General features: G+C 40.9%; 1 protein-coding gene across 1 annotated transcript in view; it reads right to left on the reverse strand.

The window, feature by feature from the left end:
- Nucleotides 1-761: 761 nt before the first annotated feature.
- The window catches only part of COMMD8 (COMM domain containing 8), an 18,545-nt gene continuing 7,924 nt past the window's right edge, over nt 762-11,382 (reverse strand). Inside the window, exons 2-5 of the mRNA XM_025201794.1 lie at nt 9,407-9,562; nt 4,673-4,825; nt 3,055-3,210; nt 762-1,419 (exon numbers count right to left, since the gene is read on the reverse strand). Coding sequence (XP_025057579.1) covers nt 1,399-1,419; nt 3,055-3,210; nt 4,673-4,825; nt 9,407-9,475 — 399 coding nt within the window. The 5' untranslated portion in view covers nt 9,476-9,562 and the 3' untranslated portion in view covers nt 762-1,398. The remainder of the gene's footprint in view (nt 1,420-3,054; nt 3,211-4,672; nt 4,826-9,406; nt 9,563-11,382) is intronic.

Raw genomic sequence — 11,382 nt, forward strand, 5'->3', positions numbered from 1 at the left:
AGTCTGGCGCCTTGCTGTTGCCTCTCTACAACCCCAGTGAGAGACTTGTCGTGCCCCTCACTTAGGAACACTGAGGCAAAGAACTCGTTGAGGAGTTCAGCCTTGTCCCCTCTGTCCGTCACCAATTGTTTCTGCCCATTTAGCAGGGGTCCTATTCCTCCCTGGGCCTTCCTTTTACTCCCTATATATCTAAAAAACAATTTCTTGTTGTCTTTTACTTGGGTTGCCATCCTTAGCTCCATGGAAGCTTTGGCCCGTCTAACTGCCTCCCTACAAGCACGAGCAAAGGAGGTATATTCATCTTTGGTGATCTCTCCCTGTTTCCACTTATGTGCTCCCCTTTTGTCCCTTAGGCTGCCCTGGATTTCTCTGGTCAGCCAGGGAAGCCTCCTGGCCTCTTTCCCCCCTTTTGCCTCGCTCAGGGATCGTCTTGCTTTGTGCCTGAAGGATCATTTCCTTAAGACACAGCCACCCTTCTTGGGCTCCCATCACTTCAAAACTCCTACTCTGCAGTACATCCTTGACTAATCGCCTGAGTTCATTGAAATCAGCTTTCCTAAAGTCTAGCACTTTCACCCTACTAGTTACCTTACCCACTCAATGTCTTATGGTGAATTCTATTATTAGGTGATCACTGACCCCCAGATGGCTACCGATCTGGAGGTCCCCTACCATGTCCATAAGCATGAATAGCTTGCCCTATCTAGATTCAATGGAAGATGACTGTGGACTTGGTAGGTTTTGAACTTCATTTTTAATTTTTTTTTTAATTGTCAGAATTTAACAGTTTGACTCAACTTCAGTATGTTCTAAATCTATTCCCAGACTAACAAAGCCACATTAAACCCTTAGGAAAACATTAGAAGGGCTCTGAGTTTAATCAAGATTTTTAAATTAATAAGCCACTCATAATTATCCATACGAAGCAGCAACTGTTTATTGCTTTGCTATTTACAAGTATAAAACATATGTTAGAAGATACTGCTGTATTTATCCTTCCCATGGCAGCAGTTTAGATATTATCTTGTAATAAGATATTGTGGAGGCAAGAATTCTTATTCTGAACAAAAGCAAGTGTATGGAGATTGGCAAAAATATCTGACAAAGTTCAACAAAACAGAACATGCCTCTTAACCAGTTCATAAATGCTACAATAGTGTCATAAGTCTAGATAACTTTCAGCATTTTCTGTAAGGCAACTGTGGATATGTTTTTGGTCTAATGGTTACTAGATTTTTCTATTTCCATCAAGTCTGAGAGCTCTTCTGGTCTTGTATCTCATTGCCAGTTCAATTCAGTCCTTTAACAGCATGATTACTCTTTCATTTTGTAGAGTTCATCTCTAATTCTTTTTCAGTCTCTTATGGAACCAGTCTCTTCTTCTGATCATCAGAATCATCATTTCAGCTGTAAAACAAACTTCAAAAAGCAAGTGAACGAAGAAATAAGACCACAATTAGTAAGAGAAAGACTCAAAATGCCTAAGCAATACACTACACAGTCTTCACTATTATACTAGATGGCACCTGTGCCTGCATGCATCTTCATTTAAGAGATATAAGGGAGCATGCCATTCCTTCTGTACCTCCTTCCCCCAGCCCTTACAAGTACATATCCGTGTCCACAACATTCTCTTATTGACCAGTACACTTGGACAACTAAATGAACGTTGCTAAAAGACTGATTTTATATTAGGGAATGACAGCCCAGGATCAGAAAAATAGGCTGGTGGACCACAGGGTGGATGTGTATACACATGCCTATTAATGTGCAGCAATAAGCTCTGGAGCTTATTGCTGCCGGGCATGTTTCTGCATGTGTGCCCGGGATCGCAGCATCTGAAGCCAGGTCAGAGCAGCCCTGACCAGCAGGGGGCCCCGGGGGTCAGCGTGCCAGCCTGGAACTGCTTCCTCTGGCTCCATGTGTTGCAGAGGGACTGGCTGGAGCACGAGGGTGTTTCAGTGCAGGGCTAGCTGGCAGGCAACTCCTGCACAGAAGCTCCCTCGAGCCCCAGCCCTCCCAAGCAGCATCTACATACATGCGTGGCTGCAGAGTAAATTAATTTACTCCAGCCTAATAGCTGTGCACGTGTAGACACAAGATGTTTACTGGGCAGCTAATTAGTCAACTGCACAGTAAATGCCTTGTGTAGACGTGCCTGGTGTATCTTATACAACAGCACCTACAGCACCATTCCCAGACCAAGTCCCTCCACTCTGGTGCTATGAACAAGAATGAAAGATGGCACTTATCCCCTTTCTTTGTGTGGGGCCCTCATAAAGAATCCAAGCAACCTTTAGGCTACCAAAGCCTGGGCTGAAGTTTTACAGGTGTAGTCTAAAATTTGAGGAGACCCTTTTTGCTTGGTTTGGGTGAGAATTCAATATATACACTCTGCTCAAAAAGTGGCTCCTATAACTCAGCTTTAAAAGTAGGTGGAGAAAGTCCAAAGAGGTGCTGCTCCCACCTGTCAAGGAGCTACACCCAGAGGGAGTTGTTGCTATAGTTCAGGGCTGAGCAAACTGTGGCACATGGGCCAGATGGGGCCCGCCAGGCCATTCTATCCGGCCCACAGGAACCCTAAATATTAATTTTCTTAATTTTTTATCTGCCCCTGGCTGTCTGTCATGCAGTCCTCGATGGCTTGCCAAAACTCAGTAAGCGGCCCTCCACCCAAAATAATTGCCTGCCCCTGCTATAGTTGGACCAGACAGCTACCCCAGAAACAAAAGATACATACTGGTAAAGGCACTTGGCACTAGCTCAATGAGCAGTAGTTGACCAGAATGAATTTCCAAAAGGAAGATTTTACCTGATCACTGGAGGAAATGATGATTCTTACAAAACAAAGGCAGAGATAAACTAAGCCAGCTGAAGTTATACACAAGTAGATGTCTATGTACAAATCTGCTTCAAAAAATACGTTCTAATTCTATAGCAGAAGGCTATTTTGCTAGTGGTTGTTGGCAAGACATCAAAGAGCATTAATAAAGAGTTGATTTAAAGAGAGAGAGAAAGAATGAGACAAAGACAGAGACAGTCAGTAATAAACACCTTATTAGCTGCTTCCAGTGCATTTATTAGATTCTGTAGCTCTTCCTTATTCATTTCTATGGAGACTGGCTTAATTTCACCATTTTCTCTCACATCCAGATCAAGGTTGAGAAGTGGTATTTGCAGCATGGAGATCTTATCACTGGAAAGAGCAAGCTGTACAGGGCAATGAATTAAAATAATTTAAAATTGGGATAATTAAATTTTTTGGGTCTTCTTGTTAAGACATATATAATTTACCTTGATAGGAATTATCAGGATAAACAATGAGTAGCAGCTCTCCTTTGTCAATTATATCCACTCCTAAAATCAACTTCTCTAATGTTTTACATATCTGCTGAATAAGTACTTTTTTGAAGTTTCCGACCAGCTGTATAATACTGTATATTCACAAATACAGCATATGGCAAATACAAGTAAACTTAGTCAACTAGTGAATATTGGGAGGAAAGGTGATCTTTGCTATCTTTTCACCCCAATATGATTAATTATTTTCAAATGTATTAAACAGTAAAATACTAGACAATGTTACAACCAAGTACTGTACACAATTATTTTATTCCTGGAAACCGAAGGAAATTGAGTGGCTCAGATATTTCGCAGTTTGTCTAATAGGCACCAATTGCATTATGACATTTACTTGTGGGTGTTACCAAAGAATGTCATTTTAAAAACACAGAAGAAAAGGAAAAAAACTGTCTAGGTCCTATCTTGATCCTATGACATGGAGAAGGCAGCTTGTCTTGTATAATTTGGAGACAGCTGCCATTCCCAAAGTAATATACGGACTATTTTTTTTAATTCAAATTCAGTCAGCAAGACAGATCAATACTTAGCAGCAGCTCATATGAAGCAAAACAAGATGTGATGCTACTTGTTCCTCTAAAATTTGGTCCAATCGGAAAAATCTGGAGTTCCCAAATACTTTTTCTGAATAAATTACCTAAGGCTCTTTTTAAAGACAAAAAGCTGGTACCATTATTTAACAGCTTGCAGGGACAAATATAAAGCAGTACTATCCACGTTACTTCCATAACGCACTTCTGGTAGTTTAAGGCATTTATTCAGAGAAGTCCTTCTGCTGAAGCCATAGATCTTTATTCAATTTTTTGGCAACATTGGTCTCATTAGCAAAATAAATCTAAATGCAACTTCTTTCAAAACAAAACTTCAAGGAAAAGGTTAATGCATAGTTCTGGGGGATTTCAAATGAAACAGGGAATTCTAATCTTGTTTTACCATAATTTTATTTTTTTAAGTAGAGGTTTTCTTCCCCATTAAACAAAAGTAAAAACAATTTCAGTTGGGCCTTCATCTGTACTGAAAAGTTATTTCACTTAAAGTAAATACAATCAGTGAAGAAATATATTATACACACACAAACACCTGAGAAATAGTGATACTAGAACACAGAAAAGGAAATGATTTTCTGCAGTTTGCCTTTTTAGTGACTCCATTGTTTATCATCATGCAGTTGGGTTTCTGGCATCCATAAAAGTCCAACCTTACTTCATAAGAAGCAACCCTGCTACAAACCATGCATCTGCAACCTTTTAGGTCCTGAAATACTTTCCCATGACACAGATTCAGTGAACAGCAGACATGGAGACAGTCTTACCTTTAACTGCCAGTCAAAATCCTGTAGCTGTGCAGAAGAAATTGCATTTATTTTTTCTACCAGTGCACGCCTGATTTCTTCCTTTCTGGCTTTCAAGCACTTTATGATTGCTTCTTGATAACTTGAATTCAATTCATTCAACTGCTGAGCAGCCTAAAAATGCCAGCAAGAAGATTATTTTAATCATAAAGCAAAAAAACTAAGTTTTATAACACAAAATAGCTGTACTGGGTAAGAAGTCAAAATAATACCCAGGTAGAAGTCATATTTGAAATTATAGCGCTACCTCTCCCAGTAGGTCACAATGACAGCAAATTCAGGGATAGATACACTATCTTTTTCCATCAAAAACCTCACCAATGCCAGAGAAATATAGAAAGGTCCCCACTGTTACTAGCCTAATACTGATTAAGACCAAATACCAGGCACTTGAATTAAAGCAAGTTTCCCTTTCCTTCAATTATTTTCCTCCCTGTATGCTTCCAAACATGACTCCATTTCCTTGTTTGAGTAGTATCTTAGTTGTTTTATTAAATACAATGTGATTTGTGTATAAGCACAAATCCTGAAACAAGATGGCAGACAGACATTATTAACCTGTCCACAAGCCTCTTTCAAAGAAAGCTTCTTTTAATATACTTCAAAGCAGTTCTAAACATGCTTGAGTATACCACAACAGAACCCAGGCTGGTTGTGTTGGTTTGAAGGGACACACTTATCTGGTCATGTCTCTATCTAATTGCACAGCTGTCCCCCATGCTCTAGAATTAGCATTCTACTTGTTATCTGCTAGATATGAGATGAAGGAATGAAGACTCCCAACGATATCCATAAGAATAGAGTTCCTTTAAAATGTAGGTATACCATGTGTTTTGCAAGTTGCATAGTTGCAAGTTGTGGCTATTATTATGTGTTTGCTAAACTTCAGCTAAGTGAATAAAAAAGGAAAAAGCAAAGTAAAGAAATCTCTTTGGTTAAACTCTTCCCTTTAGGTAACATGATGACAAGAGGATAGCCATCTATCCCCCACTACAAGCAAGATCCAGAGGGAAGTATATAGCCAGAGAAGTCTTCAGAAAACTATTGAAACCCCAAATGCAAATATAAAATTACTAAAATATTAATGTAATCGGTATGCTTTCACTTTTGGAAAGCTAATTAGTAGGTGTAGCATTCAAATAGAGTTAATTTCTTAGAAATAGCTGTACTCTGGATAATAGGAAAATAGGGCTGGAAGGGACCTCTTGAGGTTATCTAACATAGCCCCCTGCTCAAGGCAGGATCATCCCTGACTAAACCATCCCAGCTAAGTGTCAGTACAACCTGCTCTTGAAAGTTTCCATAGATGGAGATTCCACAACTTCCCTGTTTCCTGTTGACCATCCTCATAGTCAGCAAGTTCTTCCTAATCTCCAGTCTAAATTGCCGTTGTTAAAGTTTAAGACCACTACTCCTAGTCCTATCCCCTACTGGCAAAGAAAAGCCCATCTCCACCCTCTATGTAATCATTCTTCAGGTATTTGAAGACTGTTATCAAATCCCTTGCAGTCGTCTCTTCTCTAGATTCAATAAACCTAGTTCTTTTAGGCCTTCCTCATAAGTCTTGTTCCCCAGGCTTTTCTTATATTTGTCACTCTGCTGGATTCTAATCTGCCCATATCCTTCTTGAAGTATGGAGTCCAAAAGTGGGCATAATACTTCAGGTGAGGCCTCATCAGTGCCAAACAGGGAAGAAGAAACACTTCCCTTTATTTGCAAGTTAATAACCTGTCCACAATAAAATCCTGGAATCCTGTTAATAAAAACCAGAATGGGCAGATCTAGGATTTTGGGAAAAAAAAGTGGGGGGCAGATACTGTGGTGCATCATCATATATAACCCAACACACATTTTTCTCCATGTAAAAATAAACTAGAATCTCTACTGATATGCTAGGGGCCTAGGGCTATATTATTCAGGTTAGGATAGAAGTAAAACAAATATAACTTCATTGGAACGTGCACTAATTTGTCATATCATGTATAAAACACAACAAACAAGGTAAAAAAAAAAATCGAAATATGTTGTTTCTTTAATCCTGTTATTAGAATAAAAAAACCTTTCAGATTCATAAAACAAAATGTAGCCTTCTTGAGCTTCTTGACAGTGCATCCAACGCTTCATTGAAAGTTATTTCTATACCTGAGTTGACAGTCACCTGACTTAGTGTTTCCATACCTGAGTTAACATTTTTACTTTGAGTTAAAAATAGGAGGTGCACTGATATATTGGATCAGCACTAATAACAGGAAAATTAACATTATCAGCAATCAGCTTTTTTTGGCCGATAATGTCACCAATAAATGCCGTGTGCACGTGCACAGCTGCAGCATGCATGCAGCCAGGAATGCAGCCTGGCAGCTTGGAGAGCACTCTCCTCCTGGTAAGTTTGTGTGGGGGAGGGAGCATAGGGGACAGAAGGGGCATGGGGGTGGAGGGGCAGATTGAGGCCCCCATGGTGAGGGAAGGTGTGGGGCAGGGGCAGGCACTTCCCAGCCAGGGCCCAGGGCCAGGAGCAAGATGGAGCCACAGGCAGCTCATCCACGGGGTGCAGGGAATAGGGTGGGGAGGTGAGGCAGCTCCCTGCCTCTATGCACACCCCCAGGGGAGACACGTGCCACCCCCAATGCTGATTTGTACATAGAGTGAGGGCGGGCTGCCTGCTCCGGGCTTGGGACCAGGGGCTGGGCCAAGGGCTGCAATTGAGGCGGGCGGTGGCAGCAGTGCTTGGGAGAGGTGGCTACAGGGAATTTTGGGGTGGCTATAGCCCCCACAAGCCCTGCCCCACCAGCATCACCCCTGCTTCGGGCACTCCACTTTCTAAAGCATCTTCAATTCCACACAACATTCTACTTTATGAAGTACATTCCTTTTAAGCACATAGCCTTGGAACTGAAACCCCTCCCTCATGTACTTACCTGAAGTATGTGCTTACCAAAATTTAATGAACATTAAGAACACAGCACTGCCAGTATTGAGACAGTGGCACTGATTAGCGTCCCACATTTTCAATGTTTCTAATAGCCAGTTTCAGGTCTGCTATTAGCAGCCTTGAAAATGAAAGGAGCTAGGCAATTTGGGGGCTGCTAACACCACACCACTGACAGTGCTATGTATTTAACAAGCCCTGTTTACAGCACTGTCAATGCTGTGGTACTGGCAGCCACAAAACTGACAAGTTCCTGTCATTTTTCAAGGCTTCTAAATAGTCAGTTTCAAGGCTGTTATTAAAAGCCTTGAAAATGAGGCAAGAGAGCAACTGCAAGAATAACTAGCTCTTGTCATTTTCAAGGCTTCTAATAGCCCTTTGACAGCTGCTTCCTCTTCTCATTTCTGGTGCAGTTAAACAAAACACAATTAGTCACAAAATACATAGTTACAGTTTGTATACAGTTAACATGGGCAAATTAAGTTGCAAAAGCTGAATTGGAGCAATACAAAGGTGAAACTGATCTGTACAAAGAAGTTTTGAAGTCTGCAGGTAAAAAATACATTTCATAATTAGTCAATTCAGTCAGTAATATAAGGAGCCTGCTTGCATCCATCACCCATGCCAAACTGCCAAATAGCAGCACCCATAAATAATACCTTCCATCATTTCTAGCTGGTCACTAAACTACATGCCATCCTGGTATGCAACAAAGCGACCTCAGCTCCTCACTTACATCACCTCTTCAGTACACCAGAGATATAAATATATGTAGACGTGAAGTCTGTGTTTCCTGAGAAACTCCATTCTGTACTGAATACTGAAGAAACACAAGCTCCTGTAAGCACATCAAACTCCTCCTCCTGACTTCTGACACTGGCTTCCTTCACAATTTGAAATCATGTTCAAGGTTTCTGCCCCTAACTTCAAAGCTCTTCATGGACTCAGGAGATTTCAGACAATCTTTTAAGTTCCAGGAGGAAGACCACAGTTGATACATTCAGGCACAATGGATTTCTTCATAATGAGAGATAAAGATTATCTGTGTGTCAGGCAAAAGTTTCCCTGGAGCCCATTCAAGTCTGTGGAACAAATTTCTTCAGGAACCAAGGAACCATTACAAACTCCATCACCTTCCATTCCAAACATAAAGCTTGCATCTTTGAACTTCAATACTTTCTCTTTCATAAACAAAATAATATGTGTATTACTATTAAAATAAAACACTCCCCTGCACAGGGAATAGAGAACGATGATGAGGGAAAAGACAATACTTAACAGTCGCATTGCTTTATTCACTAGTTAAAATTATTCATATCTTACAGTGATGGGCATAGTATCGAGACAAAATAGATAGGACAGGTGAATGAATGAATGATTTACTTCTTTTCTCCACCAACATAAACAGATGACGAGTTCAATTCTGTTAAGGTGTCTTAAGCAAAATGTCATTTGATACCAGATATGCACTTACAAAGTTATTTCAGTTATGTTAAAGTATTATTTATGCAACTGTTATTTAAGGTCTTTTATAAATCCTAAATTCTATTTCTCTATCTTCATACATGTTTGGAATTTCATAGAGCTGAAATTTACACATCTGGCCAAATGTTGTTTGCTTTACATCATAATGGCAAAGATCTGATCTATTTTATTACTATATAGATGTTATATTAAAAAAAAATTCAGGGTATACGAAGTTAGAATATCAATTTCACCAAGCTCAGTCACTGAAAGTCAAACTTTTTCAATGACGATAATCTTACCTCTTCGTCTGACAAATTTTTGCCAACTGTAGTCTTGAAATATGTTGCTGTTTCTTCTACAATCTCCATCCATTCTGTCAAATTCCAAACACTGTTATAATCTGGGTATGCAGGATATGCACGGCCACATATACCATCAACTACTTTGTGAAGGAACTGGAAGAAACAAATGAAAACAAAAGTTTAAGCAGTGTTTGCTCCACTATTAAGCCATACAGGAAGCAGATTCAGGTCCAGGGAAAAAATGGTTATTATTCTTCCTTCAGCAGAGTACTAAATGAATGGGGCATCCACATGGCAAAAAGGGGCCCTCATGCAGTGTAAGGCATTATTATGGAACAGCTGTAAAACAAACAGATCCGTGTGGTCCTTAACATGTCTCCTTCTGTGAGCAATAGTGATGTTTAACTCTCATCCCTTAGCCCAGTTCCCCTTGGGTCATTACAAAATGCCTCTTTCAACTTTCATTTGGATAGTTTCTTTTTATCTTTCTTCCTGCAGTGTGCAGTGCTGACATGCATCTGAACAGTACCTGCACCTTACCAAAGAGGAACATAGTGATTTTTGTGAAGTACTTGGGAGTCTTCAGAATGAAAGAAATTGTAAACAAGCATAAAACATTTCTCAGTCAGTCTCTTCTGTTACCCGTTTTCCATTCCCCAATCAGAAGCCTGACAGTTCCCATTACCTCATTACTCTGTCCTTAAGACCCCCTGTAGAAGCTACTTTCTTTGAGATTAAGGAATATTTGACCATTACTGCACTCACGGATGGATCCAACTATCCTTTATAATGGTCTCTATAGTCCACTCTTCAAACTATCTGCTTTTCTACAATATTGCTGTCTCTTAGCCAATCCTGGTAATGTTTCTTTCCTATTTAATCACCCAGCAGACCGTTTTTAGTTCTAGCAAAAGACTTTAACTCAGGTGTGGCAGCATTCATTCAGATATAGAAATGACTGCTAGGGAGGTACTGGAGGCACCGTCAAGACACACAAGGAGACTAGATTTGGTTTTTCTTGGTCTGGTTCACAAAAGGAGACAAATGGATCCATGTGGTCCTCAACATGTTTTGCAGCTGCTCCATAAAAACACCTGATGCCACGTGAGGGCCTTTTTGCGCCATCCCGATGCCTCGTTCATTTAGCACTCAACTGACAGATTTTGCTTCATGAGGCAGGGACGTTACATGTATATAACTGTAATAACTAACGCCACACCCTCTCGTAACTATTTTAGCCTGGTTTGCCATGTGCATACTTTTTAAAGCTTTCTATAATCTCTTGCAAATGAGTTCACATTCCAATAGTAAAATCAATTACAACTCGTAGCAGAGACGATCTCTCTTATTAGACCAACAAGATTTTTGCAAAAAAATGTTCTTTAATTGCAAGCTTTCAGGCACAAACACCCTTCATCAGGCATTGGAGAAAAGATTGTAAAAGTTGTCCTGGGTAGAAATGAAAGTTCACGCGTCATAGGATTTCACAGATAAAGATCAAAGCTAAAACAAACATGACTCTATGTGGCTAATAGGGTGCCAGCCCCCTCGCCTATTCCTAAAGCCTCTGGTTTCTCTTTCACTAGAATCATAGAGAAGTCGAGCTGGCAGGGACCTTCAGAGATCATCCAGTCCAACCCTCTGCCTGCGCCAAGATCATCCCTATCCAAACCCTCACCTAAACTCTACACTAAAGAACCATCAGCCCTGATGCAACACAGACCTCACACCCTCACCCGAGAGGAACAGGGGCAGCCACATGTCCTGCTTGTAGCCATCAGGAGGTGGGTCTCACTACCCCCATTTTACAGAGGAGAAAATGGAGGCAGCGGGGAGTAGAAAAGATCTGCCCGTGACCACTCAGCAGGCGGATGGAGGAGCCAAGACTAGAGCCCCCGGCTCCCAGTCCCGGGGCCCCCCGCGCCCTGCACCCCCTTCCCAGCAGCCTGGACCCGCCGGGCCGGGCAGGAGCG

Source organism: Alligator sinensis, unplaced genomic scaffold, assembly GCF_000455745.1.
Source record: "Alligator sinensis unplaced genomic scaffold, ASM45574v1 scaffold247_1, whole genome shotgun sequence".
NCBI lineage: Eukaryota > Metazoa > Chordata > Crocodylia > Alligatoridae > Alligator > Alligator sinensis.